This window comes from Zootoca vivipara, chromosome 10, assembly GCF_963506605.1.
Source record: "Zootoca vivipara chromosome 10, rZooViv1.1, whole genome shotgun sequence".
Classification (NCBI taxonomy): domain Eukaryota; kingdom Metazoa; phylum Chordata; class Lepidosauria; order Squamata; family Lacertidae; genus Zootoca; species Zootoca vivipara.
This window is the reverse complement of record NC_083285.1, coordinates 51,175,760-51,200,947: the sequence shown is the minus strand read 5'-3', so window position 1 is coordinate 51,200,947 and position 25,188 is coordinate 51,175,760. Positions and strand designations below refer to the sequence as shown.

Sequence of the window (25,188 nt, the reverse complement as noted above, 5' to 3'; positions counted from 1 at the left end):
TGTACTGGAAAATGAGAAACTGAGAGAAACTGAAAATGGCAGATTTGCCAATTCCTATTCATAGCCAATCTGGGTCTCTCTGGCACATGCCCATGAACATTACAAGTCACAGCTTCCGAATCCCACCTTACCATCTTCCTATAGTGCAGCTGTGGGAAACAAGCTTGTCACATCAAATGCAATGTGCCACTTAGCACTGTAAGCAAGCAAAGCCACAGTGAAATGTTTGTTGGCAAAACTCTGCTTTTCTGGCTTTTAAAAAGGTCACGTTACTACTGACTGACTAGCGAGTCGTAAAAAGGAGATGGATGGATTTGGCTGAATTGGACAGAAACTGCATTTAAAGTGTGTACTGATCTAACAGGCTGTATGGAACGATCTCCTGAGACCCAAAGGTCGTTCTCTTATTGCTTGAAGCACTCAGAGCTATACTAGAGAAAGCACTATTACATATAGTATCAAGATGGCTATATGGGATTGGGGAGGGTAAGCTTGGGTGAACTAATAGCAGCTTTTCCATAGCAACCTTTGAGGCAGGAGGAAAGATATTAGAACAAACTTCTCAGTTGACTAAGAACTGGGGGTTTATATCCATTAGGCTGTTTCCTTTGACTGTGCTTTTGTCCGTCTCACTGCTCTTAAAACTAGCTGTAAATATTTGATGGGGTTCATTTTAATGTTACCACAGCTGGTTATTGTTGTTTTTATTTGGCTTTTCAAGCAAGAGACTTTGTAATAAGCCACAGACAAAATAGCAGCACGCATAGGCAATAGATTCACAGGCGGGGGTTGCAAACCACAGCCCTTTTCAAGAAGGCTGCCATAGTTTTCCAACAGTCGCGTAATAAGCAAACGTCCAACAAGGATTGCAGTAGTTTTCAAACCATCATCAGACACATTTAATTCTGAATTGTGATGTTTATTGCTACTTATAGCATTGTTCTCACATTCCTCACATTTACATGAGTGGTGTCTGTGCAGGCAACAGTCTGACAGGACCAACTCAGTGCTTGAAAGTTTGCTTTTTTCCTTCTATAGTGCCCCTGTTCCAGGATACTACCAGGCAGTAGTCATCCTTGTATTGTCGGTTTTCTCCCAGACACCATCCATGGTCAACAGGGAAAAGAGCACTCATCTTCTAACCAGAGAGCACTGCTCCTTGCAGGATCTGGAGATGGCGTCAAAGAGGGAGGCGGGCTGGCGCTTTGATTAAGCTATGAAGGCGAGGAATGAGATCGGCTTTACCATCTATTCACCTCTCAAATCTTCGCTCACTTGCCAATAAAATGGATGAACTGCACCTTATTAATCAAGAAAACTCAAGAAACTCCAATATGCTAGAAAGGAGGCTTACAGGAAAGGAGACAGATTTTTGTACAGCCAAGCTAGGAATGCACTGACGAACGAGATTAAAGTGGCAAAACGAACCTATGATTCAGAGTCAATTCTCAACAGGGACTCGGCTACTCTTTGGAAGAATTTACAGAACATTACTGAATATAAGAGAACATCTTCTTCTGCTCCAGAGAGTCAAAAAATTGGCAAAAAACGACCTGAATCAGTTTTATAGCAGGTTCGGAAGTCAAGCATTATCAACTAGTGCCATTCAGTTGGCACCAGAGGCACCAACAATCACCTCAACCTGTTCTGAAGTCACTCCGCTGGTGATCTTGAAATAGTGTTCTGCACACTTTGTATAAAGTACTTTTACATTGCAATGTAGCCGATACAAAATTCCAAGTACTGTATATTAGTACTTGGCCAATAAATTATTATTCTATTCTATTCTATTCTATCCTATTCTATTCTATTCTACCTGATGGACGTGCTCTTCTGTAATGCTGGTACAGGGCAATGGTGAGGACCCTGTTGCCCTCCTGATGTTTTGCCCTAAAGCATAGCTAAGAGCCAGAGATGATGAGAGCCGTGGTCCAAGAAAACCTAGAAAGCCACAGGCTCCCCCCTGCCCCAATTTCTGTAGAACGTTGTGGTTTAGTGACACGATCTTGTCAGGAAATGAAGATGATAGTGTTCTGCACACTTTGTATAAAGTAGTTTTACATTGCAATGTAGCCGAAACAAAATTCGCTGTCTGTCATCTGTCAGGAATGCTTTGATGGTGTTTCCTGCTTGGCAGGGGATTGGACTGGATGGCCCTTGTGGTCTGTTCCAACTCTATGATTCTATGATGTAAGGCAACCAGCATTATTCATGACTGATATATAAACAGCCTTAATCAGGTGTTAACTGCCATCCGTTGCTGATATAATTTATTTCAAAAATGCATCGCTATTCTGCTTTCGCTTTCCACTAAAGTGTCTCTCAAGAACACTTACAATAAGAAGCAAACATAAAAGAAAAAGTAATGCAGTTGTTAAAATGCAAATTAACGAAACTTAAAGCAGTAGCAAAAAGTAAAAACACAAGGAGCAGCATTAACAATCAATATACAAAACAGCAGTAGAACCAAAAGCTTTTAAAAGGAAAGTTTTCAACTGCTGGTGGAGCACAAATAAAGGGGACCATCTTGGGCCATCAGGTGTGCCACATATAAGGTGTCGCCACAGAAAAAGTTCTATTGGGAGATGCCATCAACCTTGCCTCAGAAGGCAACAGAACATCCAAAAACATCATTCAAGCAGTTTGCTCCCAATCTGTTTAGGGTTTAATGGGTAATAACTGCCAACTCCTTATTCTTATCATCAGAATGAAGCAGCACCCTGGCTGAGATGTGGTTCTTTGCTTCTCACCATATATTTTAAATATCTCAGGAACCACCAGCTGCTTGGTGGCACCATTACAGATTTTGATGCTGCTCACAAGAAACTGATCTGTGTCAAAGACCAAATGGGTTCATTACTACTTTGCTGTAAGCCCTGTTCATATAAGTGTGTGTGTGTGTGTGTGTGTGTATTCACCCAATGCTAAAGGTATGTAATCTTTGATGAAACCATTCCATCGTATATGATTGTGCAATTTCCCACAAATTAAGAGCAAGGCCAACTTTATTTCAGGGCAGAAAAATATCAACAAAAATTGATTTATCAGACTTTGTTGGTTTGCCTTGGGACACTATCGAGAGGGTATGAATTTGCTTCCAAGGAGTAGGACAAGATTTCCCTCAAAAAAAAGTTCTCCCGCCAATCCATTGGGGAAGTGCAGGTTTTCGGTAAAAGGATTGGCTGAAAAGCCTCTGGGAACTGGCACTCTGGAGTGGTAGCACAGGGTAATAAGGTTGTGACCATTTGGAGGTCTGGATGCCCTTTTTGTCTTATGTCAACAGACAAGGGCAGTCACTTCAGCCCCCCAATTTGCCATGCTACTTTGTATAGGGATATGATAGGGAATTCTGAAGGAAATCAGCCCCGAGTGCTCACTGGAAGGACAGATTGTGAAGCTGAGACTCCAATACTTTGGCCACCTCATGAGAAGAGAAGACTCCCTGGAAAAGACCCTGATGTTGGGAAAGATTGAGGGCACAAGGAGAAGGGGATGACAGAGGACGAGATGGTTGGACAGTGTTCTCGAAGCTACGAACATGAGTTTGACCAAACTGCAGGAGGCAGTGGAAGACAGGAGTGCCTGGCGTGCTATAGCCCATGGGGTCACAAAGAGTCGGACACGACTAAACGACTAAACAACAACAACAACAACATGATAGGGAATGGAAACTGTCATGTGTCCAGATGTATCACATAATATAAGAAATGCTACACTGAACAATTTGCAGTGAAGCAGTTGACTTGCTATAAGGATCGAGTGAGTCTGTTGTATTTCAATATGACCGTGGTTTTGTTAGGTGCACTGTGGTACAAACAAAATAAAAAATTCTCCTATGACCTACTAAAATTATTGGCAAAGAGTCTGGACCCAGCATGAAATTGTATCTTGGCAGGAAACATTAATTTTATTTTATTTTATCATTGGATGTTTTCAGGTTATGCCTCTTCATGGAGGGGGGGGGGAATCCGAATAGCGGAAAGAAATGGCTGGTTCAAGAAGCCCAATTTCACCTTTGTGTTCAACCATCAGTCAGTCAATCATTTGTAACTGCTGTCACACAAGTACCTGAATTGGAACATATGCTGGACTACTTTGAGGGTCACTGAAAAGATTGGTTACGCTTTCACACACTTGAGTGGTCCACACACCATTCTCTACTGTACTGTAACTCGGAAAGAGATCTATAGATCTCTCCCAAGCAGTTAATGCATGAACTCCAGAAGTCATCTGTGGCTGAGTGATTTCCACTTCAAACACTACAAGAGAGACGGAGAAATCAGAAATATGAGGTACTAAACTACAGCTGTCTACACATTGCCATTTAATCTGGCTCCAGTACACTCCCAGCACAATCCATAGGTATCCTGCAGTTTCTTGAAAAATAACCGGCGTTTGATGTGCTTTCCCTCAAATCAACTGCTCTGAAAACATAATCTGTGATTAAGCCAAGGTGCAAACATTTCAGACATCTGTTGTGCATGTGCAGATGACAGAACATGTCAGATGACGACTTCAATGAAGAGGAGTTTGTGGGGTTGCAGGCACAGGGAAAGCAATCGGGTAATCAGGTGCAGCAACATAAAAATGAGAGCATCTCACTTAGTGGGGTCTCGGAAACGTCGTGTGATGCCTCTGGAGCCTTCTGTGCTATCTCAGATGGCTTTTGCATGATTTCGCCAGAACCTGGATGCCAAAGCCACACAACCCGAGTAAGTGAGACTTTGGTGCAGGCAGCAAGGTTGTGTGTGGTTGCATGGTGTTTGGCACACACACAGGGCAACACTTTTCTGTTTTGCCTCAGGTGGTGGAATGGAATGAGCCATCCCTTCTTCTACCCCTGGTATTGGCTCTGTCTTCTAAACACAAGATTGGATTGTATTAATCCGCGATCTTTTAGCAGGTTTGAGACAGTATGCCTCTGCATGCCAGTTGCTGGGAATCTCAAGTGGGTGGAGTGCTTTTGTGGGCTTCCCATCACCCACACCCACACTTTTGTGGGCCCTATCACCCCACACCATACATTTAAAGCAGCTGACCTCCCCCAAAGAATCCTGGGAATTGTAGTCTGATAAGGGTACCAGGAATTGTGGCTTTGTGATGATCTTCTCAACACCGTTATAAAACCACAGTTCCCAGGATTCCTTGGGGGAAGCAATGTGCCTAGGGCATGCATAGACATTCCATCAACGGTGTCTCCGAAAAATTTTACACATCACTTGGGAAGACAGGCAAACTAATTTCAGTATACTGGAAGAAGCAAAGATCACCAATGTTGAAGCCATGATTCTTCAACATCAACTTCGTTTGACTGGTCATATTGTGTGGGTGCCTGATGATCGTCTTCCAAAGCAACTACTCTATTCCAAACTTAAAAATGGAAAGTGTAATGCTGATGGTTAACAAAAGAGGTTCAAAGACTGTCTCAAGGCAAATCTTAAAAAATATAGTATAAACACTGGCAACTGGGAAACGCTGGCCTGTGAGCACTCCAGTTGGAGAACAGCCTTTACCAAAGATGTCATGGGCTTTGAAGAAACTCAAACTCAGGACGCAAGGGAGCAACATGCTAAGAGGAAGGCACACTTGGCAAATCCACAGTGATCAACTCCCACCCAGAAACCAATGTCCCCACTGTGGAAGGACGTGTGGATCCAGAATTGGCCTCCACAGTCACTTACGGACTCATTGTTAAAACCATGTTTATGGAAGACAATCTTACTTGGCTATGAGTGATTGCCGGAGGAGGAGGAGGAGGAGGAGGAGGAGGAGGAGGAGGAGGAGGGATGCATGTGTTGCCTCTGGTGGTTATGGCTGCAGTGCATACCCTCGGGTTGTGTGTGTGTTGCGCAGTTCTGTTGAAATGACCATAGATACTTGTCTGGTTTAATGTATTCCACAGCCAGAGCTACTGAGTAATGTGCTTTGGACAGGCTTGGTGGGGACGATTTAGCACTTCTGTTTAATGTCCTAGTTTAGTCAGGTTAGATTACATTATTCTGGGGGCTTTATTGGGGGGGCGGGAGGACTACAGAGTGGTGTGTACTATTGCAGTTGTTTTTAGAAGTCTGGTTTTGTATTTTCCCCAGATAAAACAAAATTTCTTTCACACCATTAGCCTTATCTCACTGAATTGGGGTAGGGCAGTTCGCTTCCAGTGCCACAATGTATTGTGCCAGCCCTGGATCCAAGTGTCCATTTCAATATTTCTGTTACTAATATTCTAAAACACTACTTTGACCTCCACATATGATTACACATGTCTTTATCTCCATTTTTAACATAACCAGGAGCTCACTTAATAAATAAATGCGCTGTTGAGCACTGGAATGATATGATGTGCAGCTACCGGTATTTGATCGCTCTGTAAACATAGGCTAATCATTTTGAAGCTCTGTGGAGTCAGATTGTAGATAACCATTATCATTCCTATCAGGTTTAATAAGTTTCTAGTAGGCCCCTCCCCTTCAAATTCTTTCAAAATATTTTAATCCTGAACGCTACAATCTCTCTTATTTGGAGATATTTCACTTGAAGCACCCATCAAAATCAAGGATATTAGAATAGCCTATATCTGACACACTCTGATATCCCACCACAATCCAAATGAGTCCATCCTGAGAATTCTTAAAACTGTGTTATCTTGGCTCACAATTTGAAATCGCAACCAACTTACTCAGGAAAGCAAAATATTTAGTTTCAGATATGTGTAGTTTACTGTTTTCTTCATATATCTCTTACACATGTGTATGTGTGCACTAGAGATCTGTCTGCTAGCGTGGAAGATGTTCTGAAAAATCGGTGAATTCGATCTCTCTCACAGAGGTGCATTGGAGACATTCTACATGGGGAAATAATTATGATTTCAGGGCACAACAGGAAAGACCAGCTTTGAGTACAGTATATGGTTCCCAAACCATTTATATTCTTTGGGTAGTATTGTTTTGTTTATTATTATTAACAACTGATATTGATACTAACGCTAATATTTATTGAGATTAATACTACAGTATTCATATTGGGCAGCAGCATTGCAAAGCGATACTAACATAGCTTGCCTTTAAATGCACAAATGCGTACCTGGCGATAGGGAAAAAAAACCCAAAAAAGAAACCAAGGAGCCATGAAAACAAGAGGGCATTTTATTATAATACTGTAATAGTAACAACAATCGAGGCGGCGAGGCAGCAAGAGGGAGGTCTAAGAGGAGGCGTGGCGATGCAGTTCCGCGCCCTCCGGGTTCCCTAGGTGACGCTCGAGGAGGAGGGGGTGTCGCGCCGTGACGTCAGGGTATTTCCCGGTGACGTCCTCCCAGGCATGCGCAGTGGCGACGCGGCGATTCTGGGTGACGTCACGCCCGAGGTGTGACGTACGGCCGCCGCTGGCCGCCTGGAAAACTCTCTCGGGGAATTTTGCTGCTACTGCTGCCCACCAACCCACCCACCCCTCGCTCCTTTTTCTCCCCCCTCCAGTCCCACCCCCCTTCTTCCGCTACGGGTCGCGGTTGGGGGCGGCCGGGTCGTCAGGGGCGACACGGCTCCCCCTGCCCTCCGCCCCCCTCCTTATCCTCCTCCCCCCTCCTGCCCCCCTCCCCCTCCTCAGCGCTTCGATCCAAGATGGCGGCGCTGAGCAGCAGCAACAGCGCCGAGGGGGCCTCGCTCTTCAACGGGGACATGGAGCCCGAGTCGCCGCCGCAGCCGCCCGGGGCCTGCTACGCGGGGGGCAGCGGCAGCGCAGGGGGAGACCCCGCCATCCCGGAGGAGGTGAGGCCCGGCCGTGTGGGGAGCGGGGGAGGAGGGGGTTGGGAGTACGGCGCCCCTCGCCCTCCTCCCGTTTCCCTGCGGAGGGTCCGGCGAGGGGCTCCCGCTGGAGGCTTAGTCCCGGCACCGGGCAGGGGGAGGCAGATCGGGTGGCTGGGAGACAGGTGGATCAGGCCCCGCGGGCCGCCTCTCCCCGTGCCAAGGCGACGGGGCCAAAGGGAAACCGTGAAGCCGGGCGGCGGGTTGAGGTTCGGGGGTGGCCAGCAAAAGCCCCGGCCTCCTCCTCCTCTTTCTCCGGCAGCAGGTGAAGTTTTCCCCCGTCGCGGAGGAGAACCCGGCCCCCTTCGCCTCTCCAGCTGCAGCGCCGGCGGTGAGGTTGGCAAGCCCAGGAGGGATGGGGGGGTGTTGAGGTCGACGGCGGGTCCCCCAGCATGGCGGCTCTTCCCGTCCTCCTCGGGCCCCCATCCCGTCCCAAATTCCCTTGGCTTGGCTCTGAGGCCTTGTCTGGTCGCTCCCTCGGTTTGCACAGGGGAGGCAGTGCCTGGGATTTCTGCTTCCCCTTCTTCCTCCGCTTCTTTCTCTCCCTCTTCGTCTCTGGTTCTCCCGATCTGCACGGTCGTCAACAGCAGTTGCCTGCCAATGGTTAATGGAACTGGAGCAACACTTCGTCAGCTCTCCACACCCCCCCCCAATTCCCCCTTCTCCCCACAAGTGTAGTAGGGACTCCCTCGGGCCCCAGTTGCGTGGCCGCGGAAGGCCAAGGGAGTTAATTCCGCGAGTGCTGGGAGAAAACGGGGCACCTTTTGTTTGTTTTTATCTCGCTGTCTGTATTTGGGGGGGGGGGGAGAGAGTTGGGCGCCTGTGCTTCGAGAGGGACAATTTTGTGGAGCTGAGTTATGAGGGTTGGGTTGCCACCCTTTAAGCCAAGCAGTATTAAAAGCTCCCAGCAGATTGCATCAATATTATTAAAAACAAACACGGTCACATGTGCTCTGTGAACAGCACCTTGGCACGGATGGGGTAGGGCTGTGGGCTTTGCTAGGCTCTTGGCATTTGCATACTTTTGGGGGGAGGTAGTGGCAGTGACAGATAATTTTCAGTACTCAGACTCCAGTGCAGAAATATGCACAAATCAGTGAGGCTGCTTTTTTTTTAAACAAAAAAACCCAAAAAACCCAAGTGTAAGTAAGACATGGTTCCTGTCTTCTATAAGTAATTACTCCTAAAATAGCTTGCAGGATTTTTTGGGGGGGTGGAAGGGGTGTATTAGGAGTACACATGATTAGAAGATACATGCATACATGGCTTATTCAGTTTGCTAGGTAGTGCTTGCTTTCTGCATATCTGTTTAGCGTGATTCCCACGTTCAATGCTTATCAGTCTCTTTTCTGTTGTCTTACAGATTGGAAGCCAGTGTAGATTCTGTGTCGCATTGTCAACTATGGTTGGCAAGACATAAGGATTAAGTTCAAGTCTGTATGTGTGATTTCTCCCCAGTTAATAGAGTTTCAAGCTCATGTCCTCTCAACACATCAAACAAACACCAGGCTGATGCTATGGTTCTGTAGGGCAAGATGATATATTCTTAAACTTGGCACAGTTTGTTAGGTATTGCAACAATTTACAGTTTTCTCTTACATACTTTACATACAGGTAGGTAGCCATGTTGGTCTGGGTCGAAGCAAAATAAAAAAATTCCTTCATTAGCACCTTAAAGACCAACTAAGTTTTTATTTTGGTATGAGCTTTTGTGTGCATGCACACTTCGTCAGAAGTGGTATCTGATGAAGTGTGCATGCACACGAAAGCTCATACCAAAATAAAAACTTAGTTGGTCTTTAAGGTGCTAATGAAGGAATTTTTTTATTATACTTTACATAATTATTTGTTGTACACCTGGCATTTAGAGAAGACATCTCCTGTCGGACTTGTAGTATTCAGTGGGCCAACCTCTGGTAAGTTGGTTTATGATTGCAGCCATAGGTGTCTCCTGTTGGTCACCATATCAATAAATTGTAGCTAGTACAGATGGGCAACACACACCATGTTTTATTCTCTTTTTCTTTCTGTAACTGCAATGAATTTTGAAGGAAGATATAAATTTCTCTTCACTAGATCTGCTTGCAAATGTAGTAAATAGAAAGAGCTGATGTAGTGTAGTGTAGTGACCAAGATTGTACTCCTGCCCTTGCTAACCTGAGAGTAAGCCCCATTGAATACAATAGGACTTACCTCTGAATATCTATGGTTAGGATTATGCTGTAAGAGGCTGAGCTGTAAATCAGGATGACCCATTCTGTATCTCTCCTCTGCCATAGCTACCTTATATCCTGGCCTCCCTTCACATGCAAATCCCCAAACTGTAACATGGTAATGGTAATAGTAATACTGACCTAACTTACGACATCATTGTTTTAAGGATTCCAACAAGATAATGTATGTGAAATCCTTTAAACCACTCTAAAATACTATCTAAATGCTAAGCATTACTATTAGCTTACTAGGCTTTGGAAAGAAATCTGAAGCTTTCAAAAGGAAGGGCTGTAGCCCAGTGGTAAAGCACATGCTTTGACTTCAAACAATCACAGCTTCAATCGCTGGCATCTCCAGGTAGGGCAGAGAAAGACTTCTTTCTAGAACACTGATGAGTGTCTGTCATTCATTGTTAAGAGTACTACACTACATGGACCAATGGTCTGACTTGGTATACGGAAATGCCTTATATTGCACACGGAAAACAGCTCCTCTGAAGTAAGCGCTCTAATCCATGCATTAATATACTGTATGCATGAATACTTGGCCGTAGCAGTTTGCATACTGATGAATAGGTGCTCTGTTGCTGTTTAAGAAATAGGGCCTTTGCATATGAATATATATGGCTAAGTCAGATCAAAGGGCCTTACAGCCCAGTGCTATTCTGTCTCTGACAATGACCAATGGCTTGAGAATAATCTTTTTTAAAGTTGTCTAAACTAGTTATCAATACCACATCTTGCATGAATTCTTTAATTATGTGTTGTGTGAATTTATACTCCTCATTGACCTGATCCTGCCACTAATAATATTTACTGGATGACTCAGTTTTAGTCTTTTGAGATAATAATCGTGTCTTCACACTTTATAATTTCCCTTTTGTGTTTTGTCATGAGACCGGCAAGGGGAGCCACAGTGGACAGAGCACATTTTTTTTGTCTGAAGGATAAACTATGAGCATTTTTTGGCAGGGATGGCAACCTTCTGACAGTAAGAGCTGTTCGACAGTGGAACAGATTGCCTTGGGATGTTGTGGACTCCCCTTCGTTAGAGGTTTTTATAAGATTATAAGTAAACATTAAGTAACAATAATCACTGTTGTAATCCATGATATTATGTCGGCAGATAAATATATTTAGAAAGAAAAAAGTGAGAACATACAGTGGTAGATTGATAGCAATCAATGCACCTATCTTTTGTGGCTATCTTCCTTAGTCTTGCACACTTTGCTGTTCAGCAGATCATTAGGAAAATATGCTTATTGTAGTCTAGTTGCAGTTCTTTTGAAACTCTTGAGTTGAGGATAATTACGGTAAATGGAAATGCTGTGAATTTTCTGTCTCCTTATTTTGCCTTTCAAGAAAGTTCAGCTAAGCTTTTGTTTTGATGCTGGAGATGGATTGTTTGGACAGCGGGTAAGGATGCAGTTGTTGATTTTGATCATGCATATGATTCCAGCCGATTTTGTTCTCTCGATGAAAGCTTAGGCTTATGTTATGTGTCTGGAATTTGGCGTGCTTAATCAATAGGGCTTAATCAAGAGGGCGTCTTCGCTGGATAGCATGAAATGTAGTTTTAATCTGGCACTTTGGTTGTGGTCTATAAAGGTTTAAAAAAATCTATGACAGACTCATATGGCTAATGATCCACCAGACTGCAGTCTCCAGTCATGTAATCCGGCCTGTCGAGTGGTTGCCATATTCCCCTTTTTCTGTACCCCCAAATTGTCAGCAAAGCCAGGCTTTGCTTATTAAGTCCCCTGCCCTCACTAAGCTGCTATACAGAGCTGGTAGACTTCATTCGATTTAGTGGGTTATAAATTGTGCAGGCAGCCTGGGTGTTGTGGTTACTTTTGATGCCTAAAAGAGAGTGCAACTGGAAATTGATCAATGGGTGCAAACAGGCAAGTGTTGAAGATTGATAAACTGCCTGCAAGCAACCTGAAGAATGTCCGGGCACTCTAGCAAAGTTGTAAATTGAAAATGACATAGTTTGCCAACTCAGCTTGAAAAGCTAATGTAGGATTTTTTGGAAAGAAATGCAAGGTGACTATAATCAACCTTGCTGGGGGGCTGGGAAGGTCCCTGCATATTTTCCCAATTAATTGCAGAGCTTTAGTAAATAATAATAATAATAATAATAATAATAATAATAATAATAAATATGTACTGTTATGATGTGACAGGGAAAGTCTTCTTTACTAGTGAAAGAGTTGGACAGTGCTTAATTTAAAAAAAGTCAGTTCACAGACTCTGAACAATTCAATTTTGTTCAGGTTTAAAATCAATCTTGTCAGTTAAAAAAATATAACCTAGTTCACCGTAATAAAAAATTAGATGAGCTGTATAACTCACTGACTCTGCATTTTAATACAGAGAACAGAACATATATGAATATTAACACTTTTGTTCACTTTTAAATTGACCCTATTTTGGAAGGATTAGAGTTACGCAACTGACAGTATTCACTTGTGAATCTGCTCCATGAATGCTTCCTAAGAATGGTGGCCACTGATTTTAATTGATCTCTTAAAAGTGAATACTTCCTTATAATTCTATAAGAAAATGCTGTAAGCAGTGATTATGTTTTTATTGTAGATGTTTATATTGTGTTTTTTTAGTTGCTGTAATAGAAATACTTGCATTCAGATTTTCTGAGCCCTTTATTTGAAAGAAGCATAGTTGGGTCACGGAAAATATTTTTTGTAGTTGTCTGTGAAACAATTCAGGTTTGTAATGGAATTGGGACTTTATCCAGACATGACAAAAGTGTTCTAGTGCTGCAAAAGTGCTGATCCAGTGGAAAGGTTCTAGCTTATATTGAGAAGGAGTTGTGCTCACTTGAAAAATCTGGTGCTCCTGGATACCTAGGGGCATGGATGTATGCTCTGGAGTGTATGCTGATGTGCCAACTTTGCCCCTTCCCAGAAAAGGCAGCAGGCTTGTGAGATTCTCACACATTTATGTCATGTTGAGTTACTGTAACACACTCTACAAGGGACTGCTTTTGGAATGCGAAAACTTCAGCTGATGCAAAATACATGAGTTTCAATGGGACTTCTGAGTTTATACGCATTGTGGTGTTCTGCATTCTGTTGTGGGGTGTGCATATGTTATGTCAGCACTTGCATATTCTACCCACAAAGTCATAGAGAGCTAAGGCATGGTGTCCTGTCATGATTGCTGTGGGCAGTCCAGAAAACCCTCTTCAGGCCAGGTGTAAAGAATAAGAATGTGCAGATGCTCAGTCTTACTGGCTGTCCTCTCCTTTTGTCGATTGTAAGTTTGAGCATCTTCATCAACCTTTGGAAGACCAGTTTTCTTGTTTTTGTTTTTTAGAATGGGGAGTTAAAAGACACAAGCTTTTTAAATGGTACAAGTTGGATTTGCAACAAAACTTTTAAACATATCATTGTCTTTTAACAGACGTGCTGCTGTGTATGTTGTGTCATATCTACTCATATCCTCCAATATCCACCTTCCCTCTCTTAGTTTTCCACTTCATTTTGCAGCTGATACTCGCCATTTCATGCCTGCTGAGCATGCTCAGTCCTCATTGAGCTCACCCTCTTGGTTTTGGTTTTAAGAGCTTTTCTACTTCTCCAAACCCCAGGGTGCTCAGCACACCTTCCAAACCAGGGTGTGCTGATGCCTTCCTCTTGTTTCTCAGTGGTCCTGCTTTGGCTCCCATTTCTCACCACCTGATTTTAGAAACACAGGAAGTAGCTTTATTAATCGAAGCTTTGTTCTATATTAGTATTGATACCTTTTCACACGCTTACCTCGTTAGTACAGTAGTTGTATTTTTATGAAGCGGGAACAGATGTTCCCTCACCAAAGGTAACACTTGAGGTTAGCACCTCGCGTGTAGGCCTGTAGGTGTAGTCTTCTCACATAGTTATAATACATGTTATAATGCATAGAAGGGTGCATTTGAGACTAACTTTTCTAGAAGCTTTTTATTATAAAATGGCTTAAACCTTTGATGGTGACAGATAATAAGTTGGAACTGAAAGTAACATGGAAAAGTCAGTTGGAAGCCTGACCTAAGAGTAAAACATTACAAAGTTCTTAGAGTGATAGGTAATCGAGTTAAGTTACGCGGAATTTTTATAGTGGAAAAATAAATCATATTCTTTGTTAAGCCATTTGTTAATACGGTCCAATTTCTTTGTAAACTCCTGTTCCACTGTTTCACATTCCATGCATCCTAAGAACGGTAACTCTAAGGTCTGCAACTTAGGTCTGCAACTCTTAACGTGTTCATGAAGATTTAAATGATCACCCACTGGTTTCATAGCATTCTTGCTTCTCTAAGTATGATTTGTGCCTATTGAGCCTTGCCTTAAAAATGGGCTCGTTCACAATGTTACATAACAGCCTTCCTTAGGTCTTGCCAACATTTCTCTATGAAGTTCAACAATGAATTCATGGGGTTTGCAGTATAAATATCCAGATCCTTGTAACTTGCATGGAGAAAGCAGCTGTATAGAATTGAATTCATACTGCATTATTTGTGAGGGAAGGGTACTTAGGGGTCTCCCCAATGCTCTTGTCTAAAGAACCCAAGCCTTCATAATTTAGTTCTGCAATATAAACTCGATGTAGAATTTTGCAGTGTAATAACGCTTAGGTTTTGGTTACGGTTGAAGAGGGGGAAATCTTTTCAAGCAGTCACGTTGGTTCCTGGGTGAAGCTGACTAGCACTGTTTTCCACAGACAGATGGCTAAGTCTGTGAGGAGATATATGTACTGTAGCTTTTCTTTCTTTCTTTCTTTTTTTACAGGAGGAAGTATTTAAATTCTTAGGTGTTGGCTTCTGGCTAACTGTTACTGTTACCCTTGTGTGTCTTCTATAAATAGTTTCATGCTTAGTGTAGAGTAGTGTAAACTTTTAATGATACCTTACTGGGAATCTCTGGGATGCTGGGATGTGTTATTTTGACAGGTTTGCACATGGGCCACCTGTATCACACATTAATTTTGCGCACTCTGTGGTGGGTGTGCACAGACCCGCACTCCACAGCCTGTAGTTCTTTGCTGGATTCATTTCTGTGAGCCAGAGGAAGGCAGGGGCGATGCTGTGAATTGAGTGTTGCATGTGTCATGTTGTACCAGTAGGGACAGGTAGACCTGCACCTTTGCCTGCAGAGAGGAGTGCTAACTGTATCAAAGGTGAACTGACCTTCAGCATTTCTCTGAGGTGCATCAACTATGGGCTTAAAACTTTCCAACGTGCTTGGTCAGGCTTTTTTTTGAAACACATGCCTGTTTATTTTTAGGTGTGGAATATAAAACAAATGATTAAATTAACACAAGAACACATAGAAGCCCTGCTGGACAAGTTTGGAGGAGAGCATAATCCACCTTCTATATACCTAGAGGTAAGTGCTGAGTTGCAGGTGTTCCATATCTGGTTATGAAATAATGTATCTATTGGTTAGGAGACCAGGAAATGGTTTTAGTTGTTTAAAGTATTTCTTAATGTAGTTTTGCTTAACATTTATACACACACACACACACGAATATTCACCTGCTCTGTGAAAAATTGAAACACCTTGTTATAAGATCACCTTGGGTGGTGGGATTTAAATCCATTGTCACACAGTCCTCATTGTAGCCATTGTACAGGTACTGCCTGCTTAAAGGGACTTTGCCTAGCTCTGTAAAGGAGAGGTCATGCTTAACAAATCTGATTATCTCCTTTAAGCAAGTGACAATGAAAGCTGACAAGGGTGAAGTAGTATACATAATCTATTTAAACATTCAAAAGGCTATTTTATATTATGTCTCAGAAGCGGACAACTCTGCAGCACTTTCTGGATGGTTGTGTAGGTTAGGATTGCTAACATAATCTCAAATAGTGTTTGATTTTCTTCAGTCTTTAAAGAAAAATCTCCAACATGTTTCCAGCAAAGAAGAAATGGAATATCTCTCTCTCTCTCTCTCTCTCTCTCTCTCTCTCTCTCTGTGTGTGTGTGTGTGTGTGTGAGAGAGAGAGAGAGAGAGAGAGAGAGAGAGAGAGTCCACTAAAGCAATGGCTCAAAGGACTGGAAATGTGCCGCATGTTCTGCCCTCCCCTTTCACATGAGGTTTTTCTCTTCTGCATGTCTTCTTTAGCGGTCAGCCATAGTTTGTTCTGACATTTTGAATCAGCAGACCATGGTTTCTGTTTCTGGTTTTGAGGACAAGTTTGTTGAGTTAAACATTCCTGCAAACTCTGGTTAGCGTTGAACAGCTTAAGGCAGGCACTCCCAAACTGCGGCCCTCCAGATGTTTTGGCCTACAACTCCCATGATCCCTAGCTAACAAGACCAGTGGTCAGGGATGATGGGAATTGTAGTCCAAAACATCTGGAGGGCCGAAGTTTGGGGATGCCTGGCTTAAGGAGAGAGAAGCTGTGAGAGGGAAGCATGGCACGTGTGAGTAGGTGGCTTATTTATGGTATTTCAAACAATGGTTGAGAGGAGCGTCTGACTTGAACCATTTCAATGTTTGTTTGCAGGGTGGGTGGGTGGGATTGTTATTCAATAATACGCTCCAATGAGATCTTTCCTGGACTGTCACACAGGCTGCCCAAAGAGGCAAATCTGCTCTGGGGGTTTGCCCAACCCTCTAAAGTGGACTTAGGGAGGGGTGGTTCTGAGTGTTACCCAAGGAAGTAGTCCCACTAGTGCAAGGAATTTTGGCTGCACAATGGAACTTCAGTTCCGCCCCACCGCCCATCATCTGTTCTGGGTTTTACCTGCAGCCACCCAGAGGCAGTGTGGGGCAGGGGTGTGGAGAGGAGAGGCAGTTCCATTATGCAAGTGGAAGTTCTTGTGCTAAGAGAAGTACTTAATTGGATCCTACCCTCTGTTTTGTGAGCGGAGGTTATTCGGCAGAACTTTGTTATATGCAGTACAACCCTAAGTGTTGTCCTGTCTGCACAAGCAATATTCAAAAACATTTCTTTCCACCTATTAGAAAACCAGAAACAACCCTTAGGTTACCCATTTTAGGCATGCACAAGTCTTTTTTTGCAATTACATCTGAGATGCTGTTTTTATTTTCTCAAGTTGTCTGATGTCCTGCTTTTGCATAAAGCAATTTCTTCTTCTTCAACAAATCAGAATAAGATTACAATAATTCCCTATGCCTGTCTCCCTGTATTTTGCATAAGCCACTGGGTTTGTGATAGTGGTCAACAGCCAGGAACCAGAAGATACTACATCTACAATTCTGAATATCCCTTTAGTGTTTCTGACAGTTTCTTCTGGTCTCTGGCGATTGGTGTAACAGTCTAGGTCAGGCATCCCCAAACTGTGGCCCTCCAGATGTTTTGGCCTACAACTCCCATGATCCCTAGCTAACAGGATCAGTGGTCGGGGAAGATGGGAATTGTAATCCAAAACATCTGGAGGGCCGAAGTTTGGGGATGCCTGCTCTAGGTTTAAGGCCCTTCACTCCAGAGGGATGAGCTACAATGAGCCCTACAGACAGACTCTGGCTGGTTGCTGGTAAACATACCAATCCATAGAAATGGCCCCTCTGATTTTAGATTTGGAGTGTTGTGGAAAATATCTAAACTTGGTCTTGAAACTGGGTTAAGACGTTGCACAAACATTTTGCAAGTCAAAAAGAAAGGAAGAACAGATGGAAAAAAGGGAAAGGAATATTGACAAAACGGCCATAATAGCTTGCTACTCTGCTTCTGATGTAACTGTCTTTCTTAATTACTGCATCAGTTCTGTGCCCACTTATGCATTCCTGCATGCTTGTTATTTCAGAGAAACCTGAGCATGCATACATACTTAGGTGCAGGATGACAAAATTTTCATAAAAAGAAGAATGGGGAGAGAATCCTGTATTAGAATTAAAATACCACGTTTAAAATATATGTACAAAGTCAAATTCTGCCTTAAATTTATTTGGATATAACTCTCTTTTAGATATTCATATTCCTGTCATTTCTCTCAGTCTCTAGATTTCTGGACTCTTCCCTCCACCTCCCATTAATTCCTCATTGCAAATCTCTCCCCAGCCTTGAGTTATATTATGATGCCTTGTAAGCATGTACCAGTAGTTCTGCTGCAAAGAAGAAGTAGATCTGTTTATTCATGATCCTTCATGGAATTTCCCTTGAAGGTTATCGTGACACATGTATGGACAGTGTGGGGGCAGAGGCTTAGTACTAGAATGCTTGTTGAATGAATAATATTGTTTCCACCGTTTCCTTCTTTGTTATAAACAGTGCTTTTTTCCTAGAAAAATAAGTGCTGGTGAAGTTGTTACTGTAAGTGCCACACTTTTTAACGGCTACAAAAATGAGGTGCTGGTATTGCATACCCTTGAGCACCCCTAAAAAAAGCACTGGTTATAAATCATCCCCGAATGCATTCTTTGGAAGGTTGGGTTGGGTACTGTCCCAGTGATGGTATTCACAGTCCTTAAGAGGCTATAAATATCTCAAAAGTGTACATCCAGGTTATCACTGTTTTTAAATTAACCTTTTCCTTCTAAAGGCCTACGAAGAGTACACCAGCAAGCTAGATGCACTGCAACAGAGGGAGCAGCAGTTACTGGAATCCATGGGCAATGGAACTGATTTCTCTGTCTCCAGTTCAGCTTCAACAGATACCGTCACATCATCGTCATCTTCTAGTCTCTCTGTAGCACCTTCTTCCCTCTCAGTTTATCAGAACCCTACAGATTTGTCACGGAATAACCCTAAATCTCCACAGAAGCCTACTGTTAGAGTCTTCCTACCCAACAAACAGAGGACAGTGGTAAGCACATCTGTCAGAAATTTACTTTCTGTCCCCTTGTCAAAGGAAAGCATGTTATTTAAGACAAGGGGAAAACAAAGAAAGGTATAGTATAATCCTTATACCGGGGGTAGGCAACCTTTTTATGCCTACTGCCCACTAATGCATCTTTCTTGATGGTGAAATTTCCTTACTGCCCACCAGTGCTCAATGGAAGGAGGATTCAGCTTGTACCATAGAACCCCCTACTGCCCACCTAGAATCCTGAAATGCCCACTAGTGGGCGGTAGGGACCAGGTTGACAACCCCTGCCTTATACATTGCCACAGCATGATACACTAAGTAGTGGAGTAAGCAAAGTGATTTATTTGAGGGATCCTGAATGCAGAGCTTGACTACAAATGCAATTAAAGAGTCGCAACACGGGATTATTTTGCTGCTGTTGTTCTTGTGAGACGCGACATCTTTTGTGAGAGCGGGGGAGGGATTACTTCTGTTCAGTGGTTTTTAATGCCAAGTATGTGCCACATGCTGTACAGAATGTAGAAATGACTTGGAATGTGTTCACGCTCTCCATGCACAGTGGGCTGGGTAGTTGGGCTGCAGCCATGTTGTGTGCACAGCAGTACACGATGGCACAGAAGAACCTGAAGCCATCTGCTCCTCCCTTTAGCGCATGAAGTGCCCGAGGTTCCACTTATGTGCGTCGTGCCTGCCAAGAGCAGAAATGAGGAATTGGGGGCCTTGTGGCTGAAGCTGTCATCGCTGAGTGGCAAACGAGAGGAGAATGCTGGCCCGGCAAACTCCTCCTCCTCCTCCTCCCAGCACATGGGGCCTTTCTGCAAACAGAGCAGCTTTGCACCCCATGCTTCTTCTCAAGGAGTCCAAGAAAGTCAAATGGAGGAGGAACATGGAAAGCAAGTGTGCAGCCGGGCAGTAAGAATTGGGCAGGGAAGGGCTCACCAGTGTAGAGAATTCTTGAAGTTTGGTGGGGAGGTGAGCTTTTGCATAGTGCACAGGAAATTGTTTTAGACAATAGGATGCAGTATAGTGCGAGGGAGTCGGAAGAAGGGAGAAAGGCTCCTGGACACAGGTGAACTTTAGCAGAGCAAGTAAGAAGGGTATACAGTCGTACCTTGGTTGACAAATGCCTTGCGATTTGAACGTTTTGGCTCCCAAACGCTGCAAACCTGGAAGTGAGTGTTTCGGTTGCCGAACATTCTTTGGAACTTGAACACCTGACGCAGCTTCAGCGGCTTCTGATTGGCTTCAGGATCTTCCTGCAGCCAATCGGAAACCAAGCCTTGGTTTCTGAACGCTTTGGAAGTCAAACAAACTTCCGGAACAGATTCCGTTCGACTTCCGAGGTACCACTGTAGTAAGGTGAATTGAACAGGGTTATCCTTCTAGGGTCATGGGTGGCAGGGGAGAGTCTTTTGCACAAAATAAAATACTGTAGGCTTTTTAAAAAAAGATCCTGGACTTTGACACTGGACCTGCTTTTGGTACACAGAGAATGCACATTGCTAATCCATCCCCCTTTCTAGAAATTTTCTAGTGCACATTTAAGGCTTATTGTTGCCAAGGAGACCATGAAGTCTAGGAATGAGAGAAGAGTGAAGACGTGCTTCCTTTGGGGGGGGGAGGCTACATAAAAGATGTGAGGTGACAGAAGCTGAAACTGTAATTACCAATGGTTCAGACAAGGAAAACAGTGGTATTTTAAGAGTGGAGACAAGACAAAAATGAAGGAGCAAAATAGAAGGGGCGCGGCTGGGGGGAAAGGAAATTGAGTTTAGGGCCATTTAGAGTTTAATTTCAGTTATAGGGTAAAACTTAGTGAAGCCAAAGGACTTTTAGTTTCTGGTTGCTTTCAATGAGAGAGACTTAAGCATGTGCTTAACTGCAATATTGTGTATGTCTAAGGCTGCAGTCTTCTGCTCTTAGTGAAGTTGAGTGAAGATTTGTTGGCAGACGTCACTTTATGCATCCAAGAGCTCTTAGCTACTCATGCGGGAAATATTTTGCTGGTTGTGGGAAGTGGCAGAGTGTTATCTAGGGAATCGAAACCTTGTTTTCCAGTCACTGGGAATCTTGCTCAGATCTGCCTCTGACTTCTGGGATTTGACTAGGCAACTATCACACACTACAGCTTCTATACATCTCCTGAACTTCTATCTAATTGCGGACGTGCTTCAAAAGGTTCTGAGCAGCACACTGTCATAACATAAAGAGGGTATCCCCCCCCAAAAAAATTAAGGCAATGAGGAAAGTTGGTCTCCTACGTTACGTTAATTAAAACACATGTGCCCAAAGAAATTACAGCTGGCTACACAGGGTGAGTTGAGGTCGCTCTGTAATTGCACTATGTAATACACCTAACACTTCAGCATAGAAAAGGCTTTGGGGAATACAGTTCATAAGGGGGAAAGCACATGCAACAACCCCTGTAGCGCTGCCTCTTTAATACTGCATATATCCCTACTCTTGCTGCTGGTCCCAAGCCAGGATTCCCTCCTCCAAGGGGCGACCAGCTGGCCGTTGTTGTAGCAGCTGAATCATGAATTTGCAAGGGGCGGGTGGTAAGAACAGAGCAAATGGAACATGGGGTGGATGCCTATCTCTGAGGGGAGTCTGTGGAGAAGAGTCCTGTTTTGCTATAGGAATCTATTTTCCAGGACCCAGTTTTGATTTCCTAGCTTTCTAAGGTACAGTGGTACCTTGGGTTACAAACACCTCAGGTTACAAACACTTAGGTAAAGTGGTACCTCAGGTTAAGAGAGTTACCACTGTAGTGTGCCTTTTCTGGTGCATAAGCAACTTGGTTTGGATAAATGTAAACGGAGGGTGTGGAGTGTACATATTCAAGACAGTCCCACAGAAGCTGTCTCAAGTAGCCAAAACGTATCCCATCCTTTGTATTTGTTAACTGTCCTGTGTGCAGGATGGGATGCAGGTCAGGTGGAAGTGATATCTGCAGCATGTGCTCCACACTTTACTTGCCTTGCCCAGTACAGTGGTACCTCTACTTACAAATTTAATGCGTTCCAAATGCACATTTGTAAGTAGAAAAAAATTGTAAGTCGAATCCCATAGGAATGCACTGGGAGAAAAAATTCGTAAGTAGAAAAAACCGCATCCAAGATGGCGGACGGAGCTCCATTCGTAAGTAGAAACATTCGTAAGTAGAGTTATTTGTAAGTAGAGGTACCACTGTATATGTATGCAATCCTCTCCCAGAGGCAGATCTCTGAAACCCCACCTGACTGGAGAAATTTCTCTTACGTTGGACCTGTGCATCGTAAATAAACTTCTTACAGCTGGATCCTATGCGTGTTTTACATGGAAGAAAGTCCTACAAATTTCAGGAGCGCTTACTTCCTTGTAAATATACGTACATAGAATCGAAGCCTTAATTTTAAGATCCTCTCAGATTGGTGAATTCGCAGGCCAGGAACTTCTCCCCATGAGGTTGGCAGTTTGCGTGTGCTACAGTGCGGCTTAGGCAACAGAGAATGGGGAAATTGAGGAGGGCATATTATCTCAACCACATATTTCCACCCCTAGTTTTCCTCCTCTAGAGATGGTTGCAGTCAGCAGGAGATTGCACCAGATACTGGGTAAGACTTAGTCCAAGTTCATCAGAGCATATCTCTGTTTTTCAGTCCAAAAGGACATATTGATGGAATGATGAAGTAAATGTAGCCTTGCAAGTTACTATCCTGCCATATTTAAATTTTAAAATGGCTTTAATGAGGGGAATTCTGGCCTTAGGCTTCAGAAAAATCTGTTGTTGCTGTGTATGTTTAAAAATACCTCTTCTGGGATTGCAAAATAGTGTTTAGAAAAAAACCTAAAAGATTAAAAAAAAACCACCCATGATGTTTCTTTGAAGCAGCACAAAGAAAAATATGGGGTGGGGGATCAGAGGAGCTTTCCTTTCCTCACTTTCCTTCAGATTCTAATTGACCAAAGACCAAACAAATTTTCTTTTTGCCTAAACTGGCAGTCACCTATTTACAAGAAGGCTGTGCAGCACTTTGCAAGGATACATGCCTCCTCCCTTCTTTATGTTGAGCTAGTGTTTGCTAGAACTTAGGCCCAAGCCTTTATTTTTAACTGCCAGCGCTAAGCCCAAGAAGGACAAGATGGCCTCTAAGCATTACTCAAGCTCCTCATTCTCTAATGGAATAGTCCAGTATATAGTCTCAGGGCATGTGAGGCTACCACTTTTCTTAAAGCAACGTAGACCTGGGTCTGGGCCAGTTATTGCCTGGGAGCCTCATGTGCACCAACAGGACATAAATGTAACGATGACAATGGTTAATTTTGCATAGTTCTCAGACTTCATACAAAGGCAATTTTGAGACTGTTTTCTCCTAATAAGATAGTTCAGACATGCTCCTGCTTAAGAAGATGCAACTAGCCAATAAGCACATGAACACTTAACTCTATGACTCAAGCTCGGAGCAAGGAAAATATAAACAGGAAGAGATAAAATCTCCTTCCGAAGAAACATGTGTCAAGCCTAACAATCTGCTAACTTAGCTTAATTTATTGAGTATTTATTAGGCACGGAAAGGTTACAAGCAGCAGTGCTCTCTTGCAAAAGGCTTGCAAGTCAGACTGGGTGCTGACTAAGATGGTTAATTGCAGAGGCCAATCAATGCAGAAATGACCATGTTTAGATGACTCTCTTTTTTTAAGTGTTGTACTTCTTGGGAATGTGCTATAAATAAGGGGCTCTGAGTCATCACATGCTTACCTGAGGACAGCTTCCAGTTGCCAGTGGTGACCAGGCTCCTTCTTAACAACAGTTGTCAGTACTTGGGTATAAACTGTTCTGCGGTCCCTTCATGACTTAAGAAGAAGGGAGGGCAGTGTGAGCTTACCTGAAAGGAATTTGAAAATAGTCACATTAAATGTCAACCGTACAACTTTTCTCCATGGGTGCACATTGGGAAGAGGCAAAGAACTTTGGAAAAATTGTATATATGACCAATAACATTCATTTATTGCAGGTACTTATACCCCACTTTATAACCCCAAAGGCGCTCTAAGCATTTTTTAAAAAGATTCTGAAAATAGAATACAGTGGTACCTTGGTTCTCAAACTTAATCCTTTCCGGGAGTCTGTTCTACTCCCGAAACTATTCGAAAACCAAGGTGCGGCTTCCGGTTGGCTGCAGGAGCTTCCTGTACTCAAGCAGAAGCCGCATTGGACGTTCCACTTCCAAAAAACGTTTGCAAACTGGAAGTAACACTTCTGGGTTTGCGGCATTCGGGAGCCGATTTGTTCGACAACTAAGCCGTTCGGGAACCAAGGTACCACTGTACTCGGATCTGGTAGAGGAACAGAAATGGTGACCATATGGAGACCAGATGAAGCCAGGATTGTTCAGAATTCATATACTGCCGTTGTACTCGGTTTCCCCTGGTGCTGTATGAGGCGGCGGCACCACTAAGAACTTCTGAGGCATTAGGTAGCTGGAAGTCGCTTAGTCCTCCCTTGTTGGAAACGAGGACGGGTGGGGCACAGCAACTAGAACTCACTCAACCCATAATGATCAGCTTTTCTTTGTTTTTAGCAGTTCTTGTTTTTATCTGTAAGCCACCTTGAGTCCCATCAGGGGGAAAAGCAGGGTATGTATTAATAAATAAATAAATAAATAAATAAATAAATAAATAAATAAATAATTTTATTAATATAATGGGGTGCAGGTGGGGGGGGACTCATAATCTTTTCCTGGCAGTTTTGAGGCAGCAGCTAAACTCAGTCCACACCAAAGGGTGGGGCAGGAGTTAGAAAAGCATTCCTTCATGTATTACCCAATGGAAACATGAATCCCCTGCCCTAAAACGTGCTGATAACTACAACCTTAGATCACTTGGACAGGGTTTAGAGCAGAGCAGGAAGGGCAAACTGTGACCCTCCAGATGTTGCTCACCTCCAACTCTCGTCAGCCCCAGCCAGCAGAGGCAATGTTCAGGAGTGACAGGCATTGCTGTTGACCAAAAACATACGAAGGACCGCAGGTTCCCATCCCTGGTTTAGACTAATTCATGAAGGGTCTTTCAACAGCTATGATAGCTAGGTGGACGGTCCATGTTTAGAGGCAGTATACCATTGAACACCAGCCAGTCAGGTTCAGTAGAGCTTTTATTTATTTACAGCATTGATTGAGGCTGCCCAATAACTGTCTCTGCGTGATTTACAAAACCTCTCAAGACAAGACAGATTCACGGCATGGCCAAAAATCATCAGCATGTAAACAGCGGGTTACAATTCAAAACTTTAAAATCACAGACTGCTAGGAGAATTTTTTAAAATAACTTATCTGGTGCCCAAAACAACCAGGTGAGTCTTGCTAGGGAGGATATTTTACAGCTGTGGTGCTCTCTCTCTCTCTCTCTCTCTCTCTCTCTCTC

The 25,188-nt window shown here is 43.4% G+C and overlaps 1 protein-coding gene across 2 annotated transcripts in view; it reads left to right on the top strand.

Annotated features, from left to right (window-relative positions):
* Nucleotides 1-7,567: 7,567 nt before the first annotated feature.
* The window catches only part of BRAF (B-Raf proto-oncogene, serine/threonine kinase), a 55,028-nt gene continuing 37,407 nt past the window's right edge, over nucleotides 7,568-25,188 (top strand). The window contains exons 1-3 of one of the 2 annotated variants that reach the window (XM_035126517.2): nucleotides 7,568-7,763; nucleotides 15,295-15,396; nucleotides 18,517-18,780. In XM_035126517.2, the coding sequence (XP_034982408.2) occupies nucleotides 7,617-7,763; nucleotides 15,295-15,396; nucleotides 18,517-18,780 (513 nt within the window). In that variant the 5' untranslated portion in view covers nucleotides 7,568-7,616. The remainder of the gene's footprint in view (nucleotides 7,764-15,294; nucleotides 15,397-18,516; nucleotides 18,781-25,188) is intronic. The other variant, XM_035126518.2, reaches the window with a different exon arrangement.